This window comes from Cercospora beticola, chromosome 6 (genome assembly GCF_033473495.1).
Source record: "Cercospora beticola chromosome 6, complete sequence".
NCBI lineage: Eukaryota > Fungi > Ascomycota > Dothideomycetes > Mycosphaerellales > Mycosphaerellaceae > Cercospora > Cercospora beticola.
The window spans coordinates 455893-477973 of record NC_088940.1 but is presented as its reverse complement, the minus strand read 5'-3'; the positions used below and the strand labels follow the sequence as shown (position 1 = coordinate 477973).

At 51.9% G+C, this 22081-nt stretch overlaps 8 protein-coding genes across 8 annotated transcripts; 2 read left to right on the top strand and 6 right to left on the bottom strand.

Moving 5' to 3' along the window:
- Positions 1-196: 196 nt before the first annotated feature.
- On the top strand, positions 197-1075 carry RHO25_009307 (uncharacterized protein; the record flags this gene model as incomplete). The annotated part of the gene is made up of 1 exon (XM_023600849.2): positions 197-1075. The coding sequence occupies one exon, from the start codon at positions 197-199 to the stop codon at positions 1073-1075; it is 879 nt and encodes a 292-aa protein (XP_023453942.1).
- A 648-nt stretch (positions 1076-1723) lies between these two features.
- Positions 1724-2677, top strand: RHO25_009306 (uncharacterized protein; the record flags this gene model as incomplete). The annotated part of the gene is made up of 2 exons (XM_023600848.2): positions 1724-1882; positions 1949-2677. The coding sequence occupies 2 exons, from the start codon at positions 1724-1726 to the stop codon at positions 2675-2677; spliced, it is 888 nt and encodes a 295-aa protein (XP_023453941.1).
- A 230-nt stretch (positions 2678-2907) lies between these two features.
- Positions 2908-4595, bottom strand: RHO25_009305 (uncharacterized protein; the record flags this gene model as incomplete). Its single annotated transcript, XM_023600847.2, has 2 exons — positions 2908-3042; positions 3099-4595. The coding sequence occupies 2 exons, from the start codon at positions 4593-4595 to the stop codon at positions 2908-2910; spliced, it is 1632 nt and encodes a 543-aa protein (XP_023453934.1).
- Positions 4596-7744: 3149 nt separating this feature from the next.
- RHO25_009304 (uncharacterized protein) lies at positions 7745-9741 on the bottom strand (the record flags this gene model as incomplete). Its single annotated transcript, XM_023600846.2, has 2 exons — positions 7745-8085; positions 8145-9741. 2 exons carry the CDS (start codon positions 9739-9741, stop codon positions 7745-7747), a joined length of 1938 nt encoding a protein of 645 aa, XP_023453933.2.
- Positions 9742-10893: 1152 nt separating this feature from the next.
- On the bottom strand, positions 10894-12786 carry RHO25_009303 (uncharacterized protein; the record flags this gene model as incomplete). Its single annotated transcript, XM_065603173.1, has 3 exons — positions 10894-11802; positions 11858-12357; positions 12780-12786. 3 exons carry the CDS (start codon positions 12784-12786, stop codon positions 10894-10896), a joined length of 1416 nt encoding a protein of 471 aa, XP_065459245.1.
- Positions 12787-14359: 1573 nt separating this feature from the next.
- On the bottom strand, positions 14360-14988 carry RHO25_009302 (uncharacterized protein; the record flags this gene model as incomplete). Its single annotated transcript, XM_065603172.1, has 3 exons — positions 14360-14455; positions 14737-14881; positions 14954-14988. 3 exons carry the CDS (start codon positions 14986-14988, stop codon positions 14360-14362), a joined length of 276 nt encoding a protein of 91 aa, XP_065459244.1.
- A 1943-nt stretch (positions 14989-16931) lies between these two features.
- Positions 16932-18737, bottom strand: RHO25_009301 (uncharacterized protein; the record flags this gene model as incomplete). The annotated part of the gene is made up of 2 exons (XM_023600844.2): positions 16932-18136; positions 18209-18737. The coding sequence occupies 2 exons, from the start codon at positions 18735-18737 to the stop codon at positions 16932-16934; spliced, it is 1734 nt and encodes a 577-aa protein (XP_023453935.2).
- Positions 18738-19805: 1068 nt separating this feature from the next.
- Positions 19806-21772, bottom strand: RHO25_009300 (uncharacterized protein; the record flags this gene model as incomplete). The annotated part of the gene is made up of 3 exons (XM_023600843.2): positions 19806-20790; positions 20876-21207; positions 21266-21772. The coding sequence occupies 3 exons, from the start codon at positions 21770-21772 to the stop codon at positions 19806-19808; spliced, it is 1824 nt and encodes a 607-aa protein (XP_023453938.1).
- Positions 21773-22081: the final 309 nt, after the last annotated feature.

The window sequence follows — 22081 nt, the reverse complement described above, 5'->3', positions numbered from 1 at the left end:
CCGTTCACTTGACTTGCGCCGTAGTGACTGCCATCGGTGTCTGTCACTGCCCATATCCACCGCTGGCCCCTTCTTCAACACTGCACCGCGACCACTCGCTCGACCTGGACTTCTTGAGTGACAGTTCTGGGTCTTCGACAACAATCATCGCCAACATCTCACAGTATCATCCACTACAACAGCACATCCGCCCGCAATGTCGCTGTCTTCGAAACTCGCCTCGTACAAGCAGGAGCTGGCCGATGCCACTACTAGAAACACAGCTCATTCTCGCCCAGCAGGCGCGTCTGCAGCCCCCGCCCGCACCACGACACCAAAGCCCGCCACGCCTGCGCCCGCTGCAGAGGCTGCGAAGCGCACTCACGAGGAAGCTTTTAGCGCACCGGCTGCTCCGGGCGTCGCATCAGGATTTGGAGAAGAGCTGTTGACACAAGTACACTATGCGATCGACAAGCTCAAGTCGAACAAGCTGGAGCCCATCACCTTTGACAGTCTGATCAATTACCTGTCGCTCCCCAACGACGCACTGAAGAGAAAGCCTGTCATCAAGAAAGCGCTCCAGGTCAACGAGCGTGTCGAGTTCATCCCAGCAAATCGCAGCACGAGCGGCAAGGACTCCTTCCGCTACCGCCCAAAGCATCCGGTCACTAATGGTGAGGAGCTGAAGAGCTATCTTGCTCGCCAGATCACTGCGGCAGGAATACCTGTGAAAGAGCTCAAGGATGGCTGGCCAGACTGCCAGAAGACGATCGATCAGCTGGAGAAAGAGCACTTCCTGCTAGCTACGCGGAACAAGAAGGACAACACAGCGAAGATGATTTGGCCGGACTCGCCAGCATATCACACCGAGGTCAGCGATGACTTCAGAAACTTCTGGTCAAAGACCAAACTGCCCGCGACGGAGGGCGAGATCCGCAATGACTTGGAGAAGGCCGGCATTACCCCGACCAGTCAAGTGAAAGAGCTGAAGCGCAACGATATGAAGAAGAAGGAGCGCAAGAAGCCGAACAGGAGGGGCGGCAAGACGACCAATCACCATATGATGGGAATTCTCAAGAACTATGATCGGAAGTAGTGTCCAGTCGACGCTCGTGGGAAATAGCACGTGTAGCGAGTTGTATTTTGACATTAGCGTGGCGTTGGTGGTTTATGCGATTAACAAGAGAGCATACAGATGCGAAGCTGTGTTGCATTGGTTACGCTGTATTTTATGATGGGTGCGGTGTCTAGACTGCCATAGCTCGCTGCGATGCATGCATGCTATTGAACTGAAAGACCACATCTGATCAATTTTCATCCCATTATGAACCCCTTCGCGATGTCTCCTATTGGGCCAGTATCTACTCGCACAAGGTTGCACTCTTTCAGTCCTTTCACTAGCGAGGAAGTTGCGTCCACGGGCTGAGTAGGCGCGCGTGTTCGGCCAATTTTCTCCGAGCAGCGTCGCCTGTCGCCGACGTGCCTTGGTGCCAACCTGATCAAGAATCACATGCAAGCATATGTCGTTATACCCGCACACCACAGTCGGATATAAATTGATGTAGGATAGTGCGGCTCGCTGCGTCGTGACGAGGCTGGTCGCTCCGCTCCGCGCTCGGACTCCGCTTACAAGTTTAGCCGGGCGAATGGTCAACATCACGTTCGTTGTCTCTTCGCGTATTGCAGCATCTCTCTTTGGTCCAGTAGCATTGGAGTCTCATATCTCGAACTACCTTCGCCCATCATGTCCAAGCTTTCAGAGCCTTTGAAGCAGTTCATCAACGCAGCTCATGCGAAACCCAACACTATTCCGGCACCGAAGAATGTGATATCAGTGTACGAGAGGATAGCATCCGATGCCAAAACGAACAAAGTTGGACTTCCGGCATGGTTGTGTGCTTCTGTATGTATTCCACTACGACTTTAATACAAGCACTAGCTATCGGAACGCTGACTCCTCACCCTCCAGACCGCCGCAACAATGACAATGAACAGTCCCGAATCGCTCCTCGAACTCTACCGCTTAGCCTCCACCTCCCCAGCTCCACAATCCTCCTCAACCACAAACCAAGCTCTCTACACCGCCGAACTCATGCGCGAAGTAGCCCTCAAATGCATCGGCTTCAACGGCGTTCCCCGCACAATCAACTGTCTCGGAGCTTTCCACTCTGGTCTTCCCTCCTCAGTCCAATCCGCCCTAGCTCAACGCCAACCACGCCGGAATCTCAGTAAATCCAATATCGAAGCTACTTTAGCCCGCGGAAACGCACTCTGGGAAAGTATTTATCGCCCTTTTAGCGCGAAATTAACAGAGAAGTTGAAGCAAAGTCATCCGGATTTACCTGTGCATATTATTGAAGCGGAGTATGGATGTTTGTTTTCTGATCCGCCTTCGGCTGCGGATCCAAATAGGCCGGATGTGGGAAGGGTTTTGACGAGTGTTATTGCTGTGGCGTGTTTGAGGGCGCAAAGTGGTGTTGGGCCACAGGTTGTGAGTCATGTGTTTGGTTTGAGGAAGGCTTTCGAGGATGGGAGTGCGGAGTCGGAGGATGTTGTGCCTGGTGGGAAATGGTTGGCTAGTAATGAGGGGAGTTTGTGGTTGTTGGAGCAGGTTGATCGGATTGTGGAGGCGATTGGGGAGGGGAGGGGGACGACATTTGCGCCTGGGTTTGAGAAGCCTGTGAAGGCGAAGTTGTGAGCACTGCTGAGAGCCCTGGCTCAATAGACAGATGAATGTAAGGAATGTTTGGATCTGGCATTACTGGAGTTTAGTGGGCATAGGTAAATTTTCATCTTGTAAATATTCAACATCTACAGAGCCAATGCAATCTGTTGAATCATCTAGCTGAAGTACTCCATCAAATGCTCAACCAGCGCCGCCATGAATTCACGCGAAATGCACAGATCTTCTCATCAGACTCCCACCACCTACTCCATCTTGCCCAACGGCTCTTTGACGGCGAACTTGGCTCCCGTCTTCTGCTTGATCTCATCAACACCAACACCTGGTGCAACCTCAGTCAAAGTCAAGCCACCCTTCTTGCGGTCGACCTCGAACACACACTACAAAATTGTCAGCTTCTGCCTGATCATCTCACACAGAACCTGCGATGACTTACCAGTTCCGTAATAATCGTACTGACACATCTCGCACCAGTCAAAGGCAGCGTGCAGTTTTCCACAATCTTCGGCGTACCATACTTATCCACATGATCCGTCAAGACCACAATCTTCGTCTCATCAGGATTCGATACCAGATCCATAGCACCACCCATTCCCTTAAAGACCTTTCCAGGAATCATGTAGTTGGCCAGATCACCGTTCGCGCCGACTTGCAGGGCACCGAGCATTGAAACATCAACATGCCCACCACGAATCATACCGAAAGATTCGCTGCTGTCGAAACAGCTGGCTCCAGGTACGAGGGTGACAGTCTCTTTTCCGGCATTGATGATATCGGCATCGAGTTCTTGTTCTGTTGGGTATGGTCCCATTCCCAGGATACCGTTCTCGGACTGGATCCAGACATTGCTGTCAGGTGGAAGGAAAGATGGTGCCAATGTGGGCATTCCAACACCAAGGTTGACGTAGAAGCCTGGCTTGAGTTCCTTTGCAGCACGTTTCGCGATCCGGTTACGACGTGCCAGGGCATCGGACTTGGAACCTTCGGCTTCAAGGTCGGTTTCTTGGCGGAGTTTCCTGACTTCGACAATTTTGTCTTCGGTGGCTTGAATGATGCGGTCGATGAAGATGCCTGGAAGGTCGATTTCGTCAGGCTTCAGCTCACCGACTTCGACGATGTTTTCTGCTTCGACGATGGACACGGCCGCGGCTTTGGCCATGAGTGGTGCGAAGGACTTGGTAGTGTATCTGAACTGCACGTTGCCAGCCTTATCGACCTTGTGCGCTCGAAGAATGGCAACGTCGCCCTTGATGGCTGTTTCCATGTTGTATACTCGGCCATCAAAGATCCGTGTCTCGCGAGCCTTGCCATATTCCACAACCTCGCCATTCTTCAGCGTGGCCGGGATCTGTCCAGATTGGATATGCGTGTTGACACCAGTCGGCGTGAAGAAAGCCGGAATACCTGCTCCTCCACATCGAATCTTCTCCGCCAGAGTTCCTTGCGGTGTAAGCTCAATCGAAATCTCTCCAGTCAAATACTTCTTCTCCAAAGCCTTGTTATTTCCCAGAAAACTGCAAATCGCACGACTGACTTGTCCAGAAGCAATCAGAGGCGAAAGACCTCCTCCAATCGCCGTTCCAGCATTATTCGAAACAGCAGTCAAATTGTTCAGATCCTTCCTCCTGGCCAGCGCAGCAATAATCGTCTCCGCCGTACCACAAAGTCCAAATCCCGCACTGAGAATCGTCGAACCAGATTTCACATCCGCGACAGCCTCATCCGCTGAAGCATAAACCTTCGACTTCCCTCGGACCTTGGCAGGAGCATTCGAAGTGACTTCTCGTCGGTATAACGTGCTTGTCCTGAAATTCCTAGTCTGCAGAGGAAGCTGCAACTTCGCTCGACAAGCCGTTCTCGTAGCCACGACATATCGTAATTGCACCTGAGGCGAAGCCGCGAGCCTCGAAGCAAATGGTCTTACGAACTCCATACTTTTGCTGCTGTACACCCAATTGGCATTCCAGGCAAGCTGAAGAGAGGACCCAATGCCTGTCGTGGAAAAATGATGAATAATAATTAGTTAGCGGAAGCTCCCAGATACAGAGAGAGCTCTTTAACGCGGCAGCAGCATGACGACGGGCGCGAGCAACGACATCGGATGTCTAGCCGAAGAGCGGTTCCTGCGGGCAACCAGCGTGTCTCGGCTGTTAGGTCGGATAGCGCTTGAACCTTTTTCCGCCTCGGCTGCTGCACAACCTGCACTTTCTCCAGAATCTCCAGCTCTTTCCCCTGTTGCCATTGGAGGCGCTAACGTGTTTGATAAGCATGTGAATCAGATAGGCATGTGAATCAATTTCCATCTCGTATCCACCACCATTACTAAACGCGTCCATTATTCCACCATTTTACGCGATGGCACCTCCAAACGAAGAGTGTATTCAGAATGCTGTTCGTGATTACCTGTCAGGTCGATTTCCAAGCGTGCGACGCGCTGCAGCCGCCTACGGAGCCAAAAACTCTACCGTTAACCGCAGACTCTATAGTACGGCTCCAAAGACTGGTACACCGCCAACGAACAGAGCCTTGACTCCGGTTGAAGAGGAGGTAGTTTATTAGAAGATTCTGGACCTAGATTTACGTGGTTACTCGCCAACACAGGCTGTAATCAGAAGCTGGGCGTCCTTAATAACTAAGGCACGGAATGGACAAGAGGTTAGCTAAAGATGGGCTTACAACTTTGTTAATCGTTATCCAGGCTTGGAAACAAGGCTATTACGGAGGTTATCAAGCTAAAGGGCAAAGAATAAGGATCCAGAGGTTATCTTAGAGTGGTTTAGGCTCGTTTACAATATAATAGCCTTCTATAGAATTACACAATACGACATTTACAACTTTAACGAGAGTAGATTTAGGCTTAGACACAGTAAGAATACTATAGTTATAACTGCTACAGAGCGTAGGCAACGACCTAAGGCCTTAGTCTCTGATTTAACGCAGTGGCAGACTGTTATTGCCTATATTAATACAGAAGGCTAGTTAGTGCCTCTATACGTTATCTTCTCTAGCAAGGAAATAAATAGAGCCTGGTTCAAACACCTACTACCAAACTAGAAGCTTGGAGTTAGTCCAAAAGGCTAGACATCCTATAATTACGCAGTCTAGTGGATCCAGCACTTTGATAACTATACTAAGCACAGAACTGTTAGCTAAAAGAGGCTCTTAATTCTGGATGGCTATAATAGCTATATGGTGCTAGAGTTTGAGTTATTCTGTGAGGAACAAGGTATTATTACCCTCTGTATACTACTATATTCTTCTTACTTACTCTAGCCTTTGGATGTTAGCTGTTTTGGTCTATTAAAGAAGGCATATTCAGCTAGAATCCAAAGGCTTGGCATAGTTGGATATTACTACCTAATTAAGGAAGACTTCTTACCTCAAATCAAGCCTGCCTATAAGGCTGCATTTACTTCTTAGAATATCAAGGCAGCCTTTAGAGGCTCAGGCTTGTTACTACTGGATCCAGAGGCTGTGTTGTCCAAGCTGACACTACGTTACAAAACACTAACTCCACTACTACCACCTTGTTTATCAGACATACAGAATACCCCTTAGAATCCAAGGCAGATTAAGAAGCAAACAAGCAAGATTAAGGATAGGGTTGTTAACTACTAGAACAGCTTACTAACCTTAATCCTTGAGGCAGTAGATAGGTTGTTAAGAGGGTTCAAAAGGTCACAGGCTGCTATGACATTACTCCAGGCTGAACATAACAACATAAAGACTATAATTGAAGAATTACAGTCTTATAGGGCACCAAGGAAGAAAATTAAGCTAACACTTGGCCTTAACACTGATGAATTGGCTGCCAGAGACATAGCACAGTTACAGGCTCAATTAGCAATGGAATTAGTTGGTCAGATTGAGAGACAGCCAAGAGCCAAACCAACCTGCAGCAAGTGTGGTATCCAAGGACACAACTCAAGAGGTTGTCCATTAGATAGAGTAACTTCTGAGCATTCAATTGATCCATCTTTGAGGTAGTTCTGATACCTATAGCATAAGATATCAAGAATCAAAGTTATCCACCTCGTAAAGTTGATTCACATGCCTATCTGATTCACATGCTTATCAAACACGTTAACATTTCTGCCATTCTCGATTCGTATTCCGTATTGCTGCAGACCAAGCGATTTGAGGCTGGGGTTGGTGACGGTAGAACCGGACAAACTCATGCTCTGTGCCGCCAAGCCGCAGATGCACGACCTGTCCCGGCCACGACAAACGATCTGTGCAAAAGAGTAGTAGGCCGCCATGTGATTGATCGGATATTACCTCGACTCAGTAGGGCTACTGATCATACCTCCGCGAATGCTAAGTATATGTACAGTAAGTTCGAAAACTCGCCATCATCCGCCAGACGCCGCTGGGCGACTACACGGAATTTCTGGCACTGCATGCCCTTTCCCTCACTTTTGCCAGGTCTCGTCTCGCGTACCAGCTGGGATAGCCTCAACGAGAGTATCAAGCCGTTTGCTCAAAACACTTCTCTGGCCTCGCCTTCCTCTTCCCAGCACTTTCCTTCTCAATAGTGATTTGCTTCACCTCACTTCGCCCGCTCCGATATTTGAGTTTAGATGCCTCACGAGAGTACCTCAACTCTGAGGTTCGGCATGCCCTCCTTCGATGTTGTCGAATTCAAGTCTGTTCCTCCTCCAGCTAATCTTCCGGGATCCGCATGGCAACCAGCTCAGCTCTCATTACTGCCGTCCCAAGCCCCGACCCTTGATCGGTCCCGCGACATTCATCAGTTCGTCGGACGACGCCCTATGCCTCACAATCAGCGAGGTTTCCCTCTCCTTGGGATCGGCAGCGAAGCATCCGGCCTCCCACGTCTGACTCGGATCAGCGAAGGCAGGTTCGCGTACCTGCCAGCAACATGCTCCAAAGGTTTGTGCTCGGCATCTTCGCCCTGCTGAGGTGAACTGGTCCTGATTCCTCTCACCCGCTGAATCGTGGGCGAGACTTTGCAATTTTCCGCTGATCCTTCGCTTGTATACTTGACTTCTTTCACTGCGGGTTTGGTCCTACTTCGCCCGCACCATCAGAGCCATAATCAGACTCGTGGAAGACAAAAGCTTACTCGTATCCAACTTGTACGGGCTTCTGCATCGTCGAATGCATCTGATGATAACTCAAAGGCGTTGATGAGCCACTGCTACCTTCGCGTGGGATCCGATAACCAGGTATGCTCGGCCCTCTGCCATGCAATCCGTCTTCCATGACTGGAATCTTCTTCTCCGGAAGGGGAAAATCACAGTCTACCCACTGCATGGGCGGCTCCCATTCCGGTGGAGTCGTTTCGGGAACGGCATAACAGTCAGAAATATGGTCATCGCTCATAACAGCCTCAAGTCGCGCCCGACCAAATGTTCGCACACGCGTGCCCGGTGGTAGATCTGTCCAAGCATACAACGGCCCTTTTATCAACATCGTCAGCCCGTGATAGCCAATTCGAAAGGGGAAGGAGGATCTGCACCTTGTGAATTCGGAGATCGATTGACAATGAATGGTTTGGCGGCGACTGCCAGTTCCCGCGTTTCCAGATCTTTGTAGTAAGCGTATATGAGACGACCTGTGTCGTCTTTGTAGAATGAGCTTCGCATTTCGCAAGGTTCTGTTACGCCGAGTTCGATTTCTACTAGACGTGCCTCTTCGGGTACTTGGTGGCATTCGAGATCGACGCCTTCGGGGATGTTGTTTATGGCTCGGGCGTGTTCTTCTTCAAGATCACAGACTGCTTGGCCGAAGGCTGCGAGATAGTGTGCGTCGAACACGCCTGCGAGGTTGATTGCTCGTAGGAGTCGTAGGCCTTTTCGTCTTGTGCGAGAGTTTCGCGATTTGTATGCGATCATTCCGATGCATGGAACGACATCAGTGCCAACTGTGAAAGCTTGACGAGTTGTAGGAAAATGCTCTGCCTGGAGCACCATATCTTCCTGTCCAACGAAGCCTCCATGAGCGTGGATGTATTGTTCGATCAATGCCAAGATGTGTTCAAATTGGCTGTCAAAGCGATCAATCAGCATCTCATTCTCGTCTCGCCAGCTCATCACCAAGAACCAGGTATAGAAGAAGTTGATCTGTGTTAGTAAAAGCGCGGGCTCTTTATCATCTGTAACAGACCAACAAGCAAGCGCAGCCATCCATGCGTTCACATCACTTTTGATCTTGTCCAATCGCAGTTGGTGCTCCTTGGGTAAAGATATTGTGCGAGAGTATGCACACGCCAAGCAATTGCGCATGTCCTCGTCCAGGATGTCGACCTCAGGTCGATTCATGACAAGTTCTCTGTCAGCCAACATGACAATGTCTCTGCAAACACCATGAGCCGCTGTCGCAATCGCGTCAAGATGCACCATCGCTTCCTCCAAACAAAAGAATGAGCTCGGGATCTTTTCGTGGCAGACGGGAAAGAGATATGGTTCCTCATCACCGACGATCGTCAAGTCGCCGTCAAGTCGCACAAAAGTTTGCAAAAGAACATCCAGATTCGTCCGCGGTCTTGTTTGTATTCTCACAACTCGTTTCTCTTGTCCTTCGACATCGACCTCCCTCGCCGGGCTGCGATACTCGTCCAACTTCCGCACCTTTTCGTACAATATGCGCAGTCCCGTTCGAAGATGCAGTGTTGCACGATCATCTTCATTGACGAGAATCTCGAAGCAGAAGAACAGCAACGAAACCAGCAACACGACCTCAACATCGCGATTCGTCCCACCATTGCCCAAAGCTTCAATATATCTCCGAATCAGACCCAATGCCTTGTTATACTGACACAAAGCAAAGAAGCGCTGATCCCGATCGACAACATGATCAGTCATCGCACCAGGCGACCCTGTCGGCGGCGACGACGATCCAGGCGAAGCAGCAGAAACCGCACGATGTATCGACCCCAACGCAATAGCCGCATGCGTGATAGCCGGCTCATAATGTCCCGCCTGCAGCGCCAAACGCTCCCAATTCATCGTCCATGAACTGCCAGGCAATTGATGAATAGTCTTAGTTCTAAAGAAATCGTACGCGTGAGCTTCATATGTGCTCATGGGCGTGAAAAATGTAGCCGGCTTTGTCATTGGATGGTGCGGATGCAGTAGCGGTAGTGCTTGCAGTGGTGGCTGTGAAGAAGAAGCAGTAGCCAGTTCCACTTCCATGCCTCCTTTGGGGAGCAGCAAAGAGCATTGGTTGCCAGCTGTGGCTGAAGGCCGTACAACATCATAGCCAGCACATTCGCGGTTCGACGCCACACACCTGCGGCACGCGGGTCTGGCTTCATCGCACTTGATGTGGCGGGCTCGACAGGTGCGACAGCCCGTTCGAGTCTTGGGCTTCTTCGCTCTCTTCCGCACTACAGGAATGGTCATGATTGCCGCCGCGACCGACCACCTGCTACCGGTGCGGGCAGGTTGAGGCTGGTGACTTTCGGACTGTGCTCTCTCGACGACGCGGACGGAAACGCGGGATGATGGGGCTCTTCTCGTTTGGTTGTCCTGTTATATGGCGGCGACATGGCGAATGAGGGCTGGCTGGCCCCCGAACATATAGACTCTCGGCGAGGTGTGCTGCGTGTCGTGTTTTGTTCCAATTCACAATCTCAACAGGTCTCACGGTCGAGACCAAAAGAGCAAGAGGCTTCAAAGTGTAATGGCGCAGTGTGCATCGGCAACCCGGCGAAGATGACGAAGCGCCATTCATTCGCCCTCTGTGATTCGCTTCTAAACGGGGCGCAAGGGTCACGGACGGCGGACCTGTGGCTTTCGCTGAAAACTAGCAGGGATTCTCGCAGCTCGAGCTGTGCCGTTGTGGCATTTTTGCGGAGAGACTATGGCACCACCACGACGCACAGGCTATGCCCTGTGGCTGTCAGTGAGCGGTCGCCAGAACAAGCCTCCGGTAGCGAGGGAATTACTCACAAAAGGACCATTGTGCAGACTTGTGCCTGGTAGCATTCTGCCATTTTCTCCGATTACAAGGAACAGGCCAAGCGTTTGGTCAGGTGCGCCGCGTAACCTCTGCCCTACAAGGTGCAGAATAGAAACGCTCGCTTGACGTAGGTGTTTGTTCGACTGGTTTCTCTTTTCTCAATCATATTATACACCCTGGGGATCGGTCTCCTCCCTCTGCCCCTATGAACAAAGCCGGGACGATCATGTGTGCCCCAGTCACCGCCTCAAGTTCCTTCAGTCTGTGTCCGAGGCTTTGCCAGAAGCTATTCGTATACAACACCCTCAATTCCCAAAGAAAGATGAGACCAAGCTTCCGATGTCCCCAGCATCTTCAGGATACACCCAGAACGCAAGAGCGATAATGATGTACGTTCCCAAGCACATACATCCTTCGAGGTAGTTGCTCTTGCCGTCCTGGATGAGGTAGTTTACCACCAAAACACTAAGGAAAAAGACGACCGTTTCGAAACCCTGGAAATGAAGAGTCATTTCCTGACCAATGATCCAGCCCAAGATAACCAGGAAAGGAGTGACGAAAAGAGCAATTTGCATGGAGGATCCAATGGCGACACCAATGGCGAGGTCCATCTTGTCCTTGTAGGCTACCACCACAGCGGTAACATGCTCCGCAGCATTGCCGACAATTGGAAGGAGAATCAGACCAATGAATGTCTTGCTGACCCCAGATGAGGCCACGATGGAGTCGATGCTGTCCACCAGGTACTCGGCACATACCGCGACCAAAACTGTGACCAGGACCAGGCAGATTGTAGCGGGAACTGGGCCGAGGATCTCTGGTTCCTCGCCTTCTCCACCTTCTTCGCCTTCTTGTTGCTCCGCGTCGAAAAGATGGGCGTGTGTCTTGAGCTGGAACACCAAGTACAAAACGTAGAGAATGAGCATGATGATGGCGGTTCCGCGCGAGAGGATCAGGATGTTCGCAACGGAGTCCTTGCTGCTGTTGCTAAGCGCGGCGTACATGGTGGCAGGGATGATCAAGGACGTGGCGGCAACTGCCATGAGCGATGACATGGTCGATGCCACGGTCTCGTTGAATGTGCTCTGGCCGCGTCGAACTCCCGATGCGATGAAGCAGCAACCGAGCACCAGCAGGATATTAGACAAGATCGAGCCCAGCATGCTGGCTTGGACAATTCGGATCTCGCCCTTGCGGAGTGCGACAATGGAGACCTGCGCATGTAAGTATCCGCTCCCAGGCCAATTCCATCATCCGTTCGCGACTTACAATCAACTCGACAGCATTCCCGAACGTGGCATTCATCAGTCCACCTAATGTCTGACCAAGCTTACACGACAATTCCTCGGTCGCAAAGCTCAACAACCCGGCCAATGGTACAATGGCGAAGAAGTTGATGACGAACACAGCTGTTGGGTTCAACTCCATCGCGCCCACGATAATACCGGCCGGGACGGCCACGAGCAGCACGTTGACATAGTTGCTCGCCAGCGTCAACCATGTCAGGCGCAGGAAGTTGCTCGGGATGCGGACATACCACCTCGAGTCCTTTGATGGTGAGCTTCCTTCCCTCTCCGTCCCTGATCGTGCCGAGTTGCCCAATATACTCGACTGGTTCACGAGAGGTGTGCGCTCGTCCGACTCTTGCTGCCCGTGGCCATTGGGCCGCGGATCGTATGGCATGTCGGAGGATGTGTTGGTGGTTTGCTTATTCGTGCTGAAGTTGCTGAGGGCGGTGCTGGTGCGGCGAATGGCTCGCTTGATGCTGCCTGCGTCGCGACACGGCGCATTAGTATAGGGTAGTCGACGTTGCTAGGCGGCGGTATCGTTGATGCGGCGAATGAGGCTCGTGATGACGGTGATGAGGGAGGCGCGCGACCTTTGTTCCCGGCGTGTAGTGGCTGGACAGACGGAGCCAAGAGATGCCTCGCCGCCGTGGCGTGCAATAGAAGCGCGCTGGGCGATGGCTCTTGGGCGTACAGAGTTGAGGGTTGACTTGGCTCGGTCTAGCGCTGATCGCGAGAAATCACCGTCTCTCGCCGGGAAATACCACGCCCCAGGTGAGATGAGCACGCCAAGGTCGGCGCAGCGAAGGTGTGATGAGATGAGGCGGAGGGATGATGAGGTGAGGCGGCGAAGAGAGCGATGCGCTGACGGCGATGGAAGACAAGGGCGGGCGGGGAGAACTCACTACTCATGGTTTTGGACGTCGGGGAGGGGGACGAAGAGACGTCTCTGTCGTCTCCTGTGTGTGTAACGAGACGGGAGCTTCGACGATGTGCTGGGCTGCTTGCTTGCTTGATTGACGAGCTTAGAGTCTTGGCCGACAGCAGACAAGGAGATCGGTTGATCTGCTAGTGTTTCGTCCCGAAAGCTCTCAAACCAAGCTCCAGCGTGCAACTCCAGCTCTTTGTCCGTTCCGCGCGGCTTGCTCTGAGAAAGCCGTGATGAGAGGTCGCGTTGGCGCAGTGCCACTCCTGGTCAATCCTCTTCCAATGGCTCTCGGAAACGCGTGGGCGAGTCGATGCGCTGCGACGGAGACGATGAGTGAGCGGGCAGCAGAGTTCTGCAATATTGCGCCCATGACCTCACGGCCTCACTCCAACCTGAACTTCCGGGCATGCCAAGCCCGCTAACTGAGGCTGTGCAAGCCCACCCCAATCACAGTCATCTGCCGCACGTGTTTCGATGAGATAGGGCGGTTAGATCTTCTGTGCTCTGCAGTACTGCACATTGTACCACGGACTACAGCCACGTCTGAGATCTGCCTCATACCAGCAGGCATACCTCGGCGAGACGCTCGAACGAGCCGTGAAGGAAGAAATGCTCTGTCTCCCGCCCACGCATATTCACCGCGAACGGAGCAACCCTTTCACCGAAATTGGCATCCCAGGGACTGCTGCGGAGAGTTCATTGGCATCGTGGCTTTGATCTCTTGTATGCTTCCTCATCTGGTCCGGGACCACCTCCATCCCTCCGGCACGTGTCTCGATGAGGGATATACAGTAGCAGGCCGGCTAAATGCTTTCTCTCTCCAGCAACATGTCCGACTGCAAGGATACTGTACAGCCTCAAATCCTACACAGCCCGTCTTGTTGAGAGGGAGCCAAGCCAAGGGATGGAGAGCTGGTCTGGTTTGAGATCGAGAAGGCGTCACCGATTGGCACTTTCTTAAAAATTTCCATCGTGTTCATACCGATACCCATCGATTCGGGAACCTTCGCTTTCCCGTTCTTGTCGATTGTGATGTCGGGAGTGTTGCAACATCCACTGTTTTGGCACTCCTCTTTGACTCACAAACGCATGGCAGTTTCCGAGAGATCGAAAAGTCCACAGTCGCACAACCCTCGAACATAGAGTGCCATTACAAGAACAAGCATCCACCTCTCCCCAAGGCTGTGGATCACAAGGCAAGTCTGACTATGCCCCATACGCGAAGAAGAAAAACAAAGAAACATCTGTTTACACAGTTCCGGGCGTCGAGACACGAGCTTTCCAGCAAAGCCCGCTTTGAGATAGTAATGACCCCGATAGGCTGGCTGGTAATACCAATTCGTATCATCAACATGGCCTAGTCTAACTACAGTGGATCCTCCATTACAGCAGCGACTGCAAGTAAAACAAGGGAAAAAGCAAAATTGAACGAGTCCGTAGGGTGTGCATGTGCCACAAAGGGTCACTTCAATCTAGGAACCATCGGCTTGTCATCCGCATGGGCGATCCGTATATCGCACGCCTCTCGCACACCTCTCCTCTCTCCCCTCTCGCCTCTCAATCGTCGTCCTTCCACATCTTCTTCCACATCTTCTTCCACTTCTTCTTCTTCTTCTTCTTCTTCTTCTTCTTCTTCTTCTTCTTCTTCTCCACCTAACACTGGCCGCTATAGTGGCACGGCCCCGTAACTGGGTACGTATCCCGTCCAGAATCGATTCCTTTGAAACCTGTCTTATACTCATTGACGCATTCAGCATCAGTGAAGACCTTGTCGCCTTTCAGCTTGCACTACATGTAAAAAAATCGATTAGCCGACTTTTGTTCGCAAAACGACAAATTCGGTAGTAGAAGCTCTCTCTCTCTCTCTCTCTCTCTCTCTCTCTCTCTCTCTCTCTCTCTCTCTCTCTCTCTCTCTCTCTCTTTCTCACACGCACATAGAATTTACTCCGGCTTCTAGGAAGAGTGCCTTCAGGTTCATATTGGTTGGCCCAGAATCCGCCTTTCTTTTTGCACAGGCTCTGCCCGAGATCGTAGCGGTAGCCTTGACAGAAGGTGAGTTTTGCGAGGCAGATGTGTGCGCTGCATGTCCATCGGAAAGACGGTGTTAGCTTTGTTGTTTTCTGTCATTGTGAGTGGAATGATTGGACGCACCTCGCAAGGGGAAGAAGGATGTATTCAATCTTCATTGTCGTTTCGAATGGATTTTCGACTGGAGACTTGTAGATTTTTCGTGGTAGCTGGTAATAGCGGGCTTGCAATGGCAAGTAGATGAACGAGCTTGAGGACTGATGAGAGGCTTGCAATTGAATGCTTCATTCCTACGAGTCTCTTCTGTACGACTATATACTCGTTCTTTCGTGTCTGATTTCTTGCCTGTGACCCGGGAGGTTCGGATGGTCGCAACTACACAACAGTGAATGATCAGAGTTGAATACGATGCCCTCGATGATTCCAGAGAGGCATCCTGCATTCGTTACGTTGAGTGTTCTGAGAACGAAGGCCAAGAATAACCAACATCGAATACGATGCCCTCAGTAGTTCCAGAGAAGCATCCTGCCTTCGTTACACTGAGTGTTCTGAGAACGAAAGCCAAGAATAACAACAGCATACCTTCATGCACGTGGCACGGGTCATTCTACCCGTAAAGTAAACTTCAAAGAATTGGGGTTCGACTCTTAGGGCTGCTTCACCTCGCAAGCTCATGCGACCAATCATGCCCGCCATTCTTCTTATACATCGCGTATACGATCTTACAGCAGAAAATTAAGCAACCGTGAAGAAATCTGGTTGGTATTGAAAAGGTTCTATATGCGATATAGGGCCTCACTCAAGAACGTCATTCACCAGGATAGACAGGGATGCGGTGCATGGAAACTTTCGACATCATTGCCCATTTCTGGCGAGCCGCGTTGTAGCGCCTCTGCGAGTTCATGACAACTCTTCAAATCTTGTGTCGTCTGGCCAAGGATATTTTTTGAGTCCCAAGAAAGAAGACTGGTGGGTGCTCAGTCGAGCGTAGACGGACAGTGTTTCCGCTCCACTTCCTAAGGCTTTTGTTGGATTTTATCGAATACTCGCTTCGTACTTTACTATTGCTCCAAATCACTACAAAGTGTGCGCGTTCTTGTGTCTTTGCCGTCGTCTTCGAACTATTGTAATGGCAACCTCTCAGGTCAAGGGCGTGCCTTCTTCGCTAGAGTATCGATGCTCCAAATTGAGAACAGGAACAACCCCAGCTACAGCAGCGACGCAACGACATGACAACAACAGCCGAAAGCTGCGTATGAAGCCAAATTTACGACTCTAGCTTGAGCGATAGATCAATGAAAGCGAAGCTAGCAGACGTGATTGTGGTCAGCTGTCGCCAACACTAGAGCGCCAAGTCCTTCAGCAGAATAGTGGATAGTTGAGGCACACGGATAATTAACATCATTTGTTTGCTGTGAAACGTCCCCTGATATCATAGTTTTGATCTTTTGTCTTGTTCTCAGCATAGATGCGGTGTGGGCCGGACGAGGCCGAAGAGAATGTCTTGATGTGGTGGTGGTGTTCATAGGCTAGCAGCATCCTAGAAGAGGCTCATGCCTCAAGCCACACTCGACCGGCTAGATGCGGTCATGGCAGTGTTGCAGACTTCGCAATCGACCAGGCTCATGATGCGGACCGCAGCGGCCGCGAAAGCATAACTAAATTGTCCAGATGACCTTCTATACCTCGCATGCCACGTCAGTGGCAGACCGCAGCCAGTTCAGCGCAGCTTGACACTCACACGTGTGTTGAATGATAGGTTATAACTATACGTTATGCAATTGTCGGCTGCCATCTAGCTGCCTACGAACAAATAAGAGAAAGATCATTCCGTCCGTGCTGTCCTGCCTTCCCTGTCCCCATAACCCCATGTTCCGTGTCCCAAACCCATCCTGTGCAACCCAGTCCTATTCCCAAAAAAGGTGCGTGGTATCCAGCATATCAATCAGCGTCAAGACATTCCACCTCACCAAGTGCGCGCCAATTGCGCCAGTCGTATGCCAACATCCTCGGTCTCTTGTCGTCGTCAGTTCCATCCAGGGCGCCAGGAAACAGTTCCAAGCATCTCACATATCCCTAGCATTCAGCTTCGCCCCTCTCGTCATCGGTAACCACTGCCACCTTCGATCTCTCTGTCACTGCCCACGCCACTTGTCAACGTGACCTTTCTCGTTCCTGCGCCATATAGCATCTCCATCATCTTTCTCTTCTGTACATCTCGACTGCCTTTGAGCTGTTGATATGTCGTCTCTAGTCCCTTGATTTGATCATCGATCGTGATCGTGCTGGAGTTGCTTGATCGCACCAGTGGACTGACTAGCCTCCGGCGCAAAATTTCCAAGTTGGACTTGAGCTGCTCGAGACGTTGATTGTGGTCTACCAGAACATGCTTGTTTCGTACTGTGCGCTCGCGGACGGAGTGTAGGAGGTTCTTGTTCTTCTCGTATTTGCGCAACTTGGACGCGTTGACGCCAATGACTTTCGTCCAAAGGCTGCCAAGGAAGTCGTTCTCCATTCGCTCTTGCTGATCCTGTTCACGCACAACGGTACGTTGGAGGTTGAGGAATTGTTTGTCGACCGCTTCGAAAAGTTGAAAGAGAGCGATCGAGTGGGTGAGCTCATTGTTGATACTTTCTTCAAGGACGCCGAGGAACTCGTAAAATGTGCGCTCCAGTGTGGCTCTCGCTCGTTGCTGGTAGGTCATGCCGAGCAGTTCTTGCACAAATTTGCTGTCAGTGTCAACTCCCACTCGTGAAAGCAGATTACGCGCGTTAGACCAGACTGAGCTTAACGTGCTTGGTGGTTCGCTCGATATTGTGCTGAGCTCTCGTTGTGCCCATTCCATCACGATCAGAATCGCATCGATATCTGAGTCCACTGATGTGAAGAAGCTCGTCATCTCTCGCGCCAGCTCCTTGAAGCTATCGGATAATGAGTCTAGTTGGTTGACGATTTGCGGAGCGGAGGTCATGTTGGTGCTTCGAACGCTTTCTCCCAGATCCCACACTGCTACGCTAGTTTCTTGTAATTGCTCGATCTGCGCATGTCCGTTTTCGGAGTAGTATATGCTAGGCTCGAAGGACTTGGCCAGGCCCGCCACCTTGATGAGATCGACAGAGGGAGGTTGTATCGGGGCCGATAGCAAATTTAACATGATCCAGTAAAGTACGAGTGACATGACTCCATAAAATAGTGTGTTGTATTTCGACTTTGTGACGTGATGTACCGTCTGTCGAACGCTCCGTACCATTGCTTCAATGGGTTCTGTCCGTTGTACAACATCAAGCGATGTCGAGAAGCGGATATCTGGTCGCACTGTCAGCTGTAGTCAATACTCAACCGCACTGGCGCAAACATCTATGCGCCGGGCTTACTTACAATTCTTCTGTGTGGGTGTTTCTGCGCCGGGTGATTCTGGCTCTGGTTCTGGTCGTTGTGTCTCCTCACTCGGATGCCGTACGGTGCTCGATGCGCGCCTTCCTTTGTCGTTCACCGCTGCTGCGAGTATTCCAGCAGGCTCTGGAGTGACTCTGGGACTGCGACCTTTCACGGGCGACTCGGGTAACGGTATGCGCCTGGCTGTCCTGTACGCGGTCGCATCGCCATCATCCCCTTCTTCGTCCGCGCTCTGGTACAGCGGGCTCGTGTCCTTGCTCCTATATCCATTGCGATTCGGTGAGAGTGCTTCTTGGTGCTTGAACCAGCCGCTGCCTGCTTTGCGCCATGCTGGAGGTGAGTAGCTTCGCCGTGAGCTCGCTTCGCTGTATTCTGAGTGTCCATTGCTGCGGAAGCCGGAGTGTTGCGACGGCATGTCCGGAATCGTGGGAGAGAATTCGCGCGCATCAAAGTCGTCCATGCTGGCGTTGAGGCTCGGGTGCGAGTCGAGATAGTGCTGCCGCGAGGTCATATCTGCGGGGACTATCATTCACGGGAGGGAGGATTGCGGGCTTCCAAGAGTGAAGCCCGGCAACAGGTCACAGGAGGGGGTGAATGGAAGACGGGAGAGCAGAGGAGATGGTGGGATCTGAGACAGGATCTGGTATGGATTGATCGTTTGCGCTGCGTGTCGCGGGCTGTCTGGGACGTCGGGCGATGGCTGTCTCGCACGTGTGCTTTGAGCGTGTCGTGCGTCGCGGTCTAGTGACGCGACGGTCGAGGAGCTGGTGCCTGGCGGGCGTGACTGTCGCGAGCGGCAAGTGCGATGCAGGTACGGCGTGCGTGTTCTACAGAGGCAGAGGGAGAGAGAGCTCATCACAGTCATTGATAGCCAGACCGCATCTCCACGAAGGTGCCACGAGCGAGGTGCGGCATGGGCGAGGAGGGGTGGCTGGCGAGGGCCTGCCCGCCTGCATCACGCTTTCCAGTCTAATCTAGCGCGCCTGCACCCGTCCAGCATTGTGAGCCAATCCTTCCCTCCCCGGCTCCCTCCGTCATCCCCGCCGTCGAGCGTCTTGCTGCCCAGATGCGTCTGCCTTTGGGGATGCTTCTGCAGCAACAAACGCTTGCCTTCGTCCACGCATACTCGAGCGCAATCGTTCCAGCGCGACGGAGATGCGTCGCAACGCCATACAGATCTGTCCGCTTGCGGCACGCGGCCCCCGTACACAACTCCCGCTCATATCGGCTGCGCGCAGCCAGATGTGCCGGGCCACACACATCTGAGGAATGCGCCTGGCTCGAGCCGGGGAGTTGGCCTTGTGCGACCCGCATTGTAAACGTGACGGCATCTGGAGCGTTCGGGCGGAGCGCGGCCAGTGAGAAACCGATGGCTGGCAGGAGTACCGCGAATCTGGGCCGTACCGATTCGTGCTCTGCAAGGCAGTGCGACTGTTCCGTTTGTCTGTGTTTCATGTTGCAAACCATGTGCATATTCATTGGACCCGGATCTGATAGCCGCATGAGATGCGATCGCTCTCAAATTGAACAAACGTCCATGTGTCAAACATGATGACTGGGACGAGGGCATAGAGCATTTTCAAATCAGCACAATGTCTTCGGCATTGGTCCAATTGTTGCGCAGTAGATCGCCAGACATGACCGCGGGAGCCTGTATGTAGCACTCACAAAGCAGCTTGAAGATTCTGCTCTTCCTTGCTGGGTCCGGGCAAGGTCGCAAAATGACAGGCACATCACCCGCCAACAATATCGCGCATTCGTCCCCAGCTACGATGCCAGGGGTCGCCATTCCCACGTGGCCATTGATGGTGGTGAAGAAATGTCTCCCATATCGGATCTCAGGTGAATCGTGGCCAGCGCTGCTTGGGCGAGAGATTTCCTGGCTGGCAGCGGGCGTTGACGCAGGGGTGAGTTCGTCAACGAGCAGGATTTTGTCGAATATGAGCGCCGATATCCTCAATTGTCCGCGACTTCCTTCCAGTATTTCAAACGTCTCCAGTTTGTCGTCACCAGCGCGATGTTCACTTCGTATACCAGTCGTCCATTCATCCTTGCCAAAGGCAGGAACGAAGTTGGGAATGCCCGAAGCCCAGACTGGTGCGATGTGCCACGAGTATGTCCAGTCTGGAATCCATGATGGCAGCTCATAATGCTGGTGGAGGGCACCAGCGCTGTACAATATGCTCATGAGCTGAAAGGTCTTTTGGTGGTCAGTCAAATTATGCGCAGAGTCGTACGAGGCTTCGTATTGAAGCGCGTTGATGTACATGTGCGTGACTTCGATGAAAAGCCATTCTGCCGATCTTGAATAATTCACTGCCGTGGTGAGGTAAGTCAAACCATAGAACGCATAGACCATGTCTCGAGGGTCGGTCGCTTTACTGCTCTTGCCAAGAATGAGAAGCTGTGTGATGTCCGTGTGCGCCAGTGCCTCTTTCTGGCTGGCAATCATTTGCGATATGATCGCCAGTCGTTGTCGCGAGTTGCCGAGCAGCGACATGCGCTTCTTGAAGCCAGGCGATGGGGTTGGTAGTTCGTCTCGAATCAGTCTAACGAAGTTGTCCCTAGCTTGTGGTCAATATAATATAGGAAAGAGCTGTCGGTCTGAACAGATAGTCCTCGTGATGCGCGAGACATAAGAGAACTTACCAGCTGATTCGTGTACGGCCACAGACGACTCTGGTATGCTTACTCAAGACGACTTCGGGCAACACCCAGACACGTTGAAACCACGGTCGTTCTAGCAGTCGCTCGATGGCGTCCCGCAACTCCTTTCGACTGAGCAGACGATTCAGGACACGCCTCGGACTATCGTCGCCACTGCGTTTCTTCTCGGCATATTCGAACAACTGCTTACTGCGATCATCGTGCTCACCAAGCCAGATATAGACCTGATGTGCCTGGTTGAAGATCAATCGCATGATCGAAACTTGGTGACCACGCTCCTGGTCATTGTGCTGGTCGATACAGATCTGGTCAATCTGTTACAGCCGGCATAATCAGTATGAATTGTGCGATATCTCGCGCAGTGAGACGAACCCAAATCAGTAGGGGCTTGCGAGGTTTCCTCAAATTCTGCAATGCGCAGAGTAAGTTCTTCGTTACCGGAAAGCGGCAGCCATCAAGAAGTATTGATGAAGTGCGCTCCACGGTCTGCCAGCAGTAGCTCAGACAGTAGTAGGATCTCTGCGGGTGCTTTGAGTCTTCCCAGCTCAGCGTGCATTCAATGGGGCTAGATCCAGTGCCCGGATGCACTTCTACCAAGCGGAATGCGTGGCCGTCGGCTACAGTCTTGTACTCAAAATCCTCAACCAAAGCGAAAGCGGCATCACTCTCACGCTGTCGTTTCTTCTTGTGCGAAGCGCCTGGATCTGGCGTGTTTGCAAACGCTCGGTCGTCCTTGTGGAAGTCGTGCTCAGCGTGCTCTCCGGCTTCGAGGGTCAAACTGCCGAAGCCCCATTCGAATCTTGGGTCCGTATTGGCAGGTTCCAGCTCATCATCCGTGTCCAAATTATCATCGAGTCGCGGCGACAGGCTGACTGGCATCGTGAGAAGATGAAATCCAAGGCCTGCGTTACATTTTCTCCATTCTGTAAAGCATGGCGTTGATGAAAATTTGATGTCCTACCTCGAAAATGTATCTCTTCAGCTAGGACTCCAGCAAGGAAGAGCACCAATGTTGCACTGCCTCAGGTGGCTCAGCGAGCTGCACTATACTGTTCGCAGATGTGCTTATGCTGGATGGCATCATACGGACATGCCCGGAGGATAAGAACAGCACTGAGAAGCTTGTTGAGATGGACAATGATGGAGGCCATTGGAGCTTCTCAGTGTTTTCGCAATGCCGACAGCCTC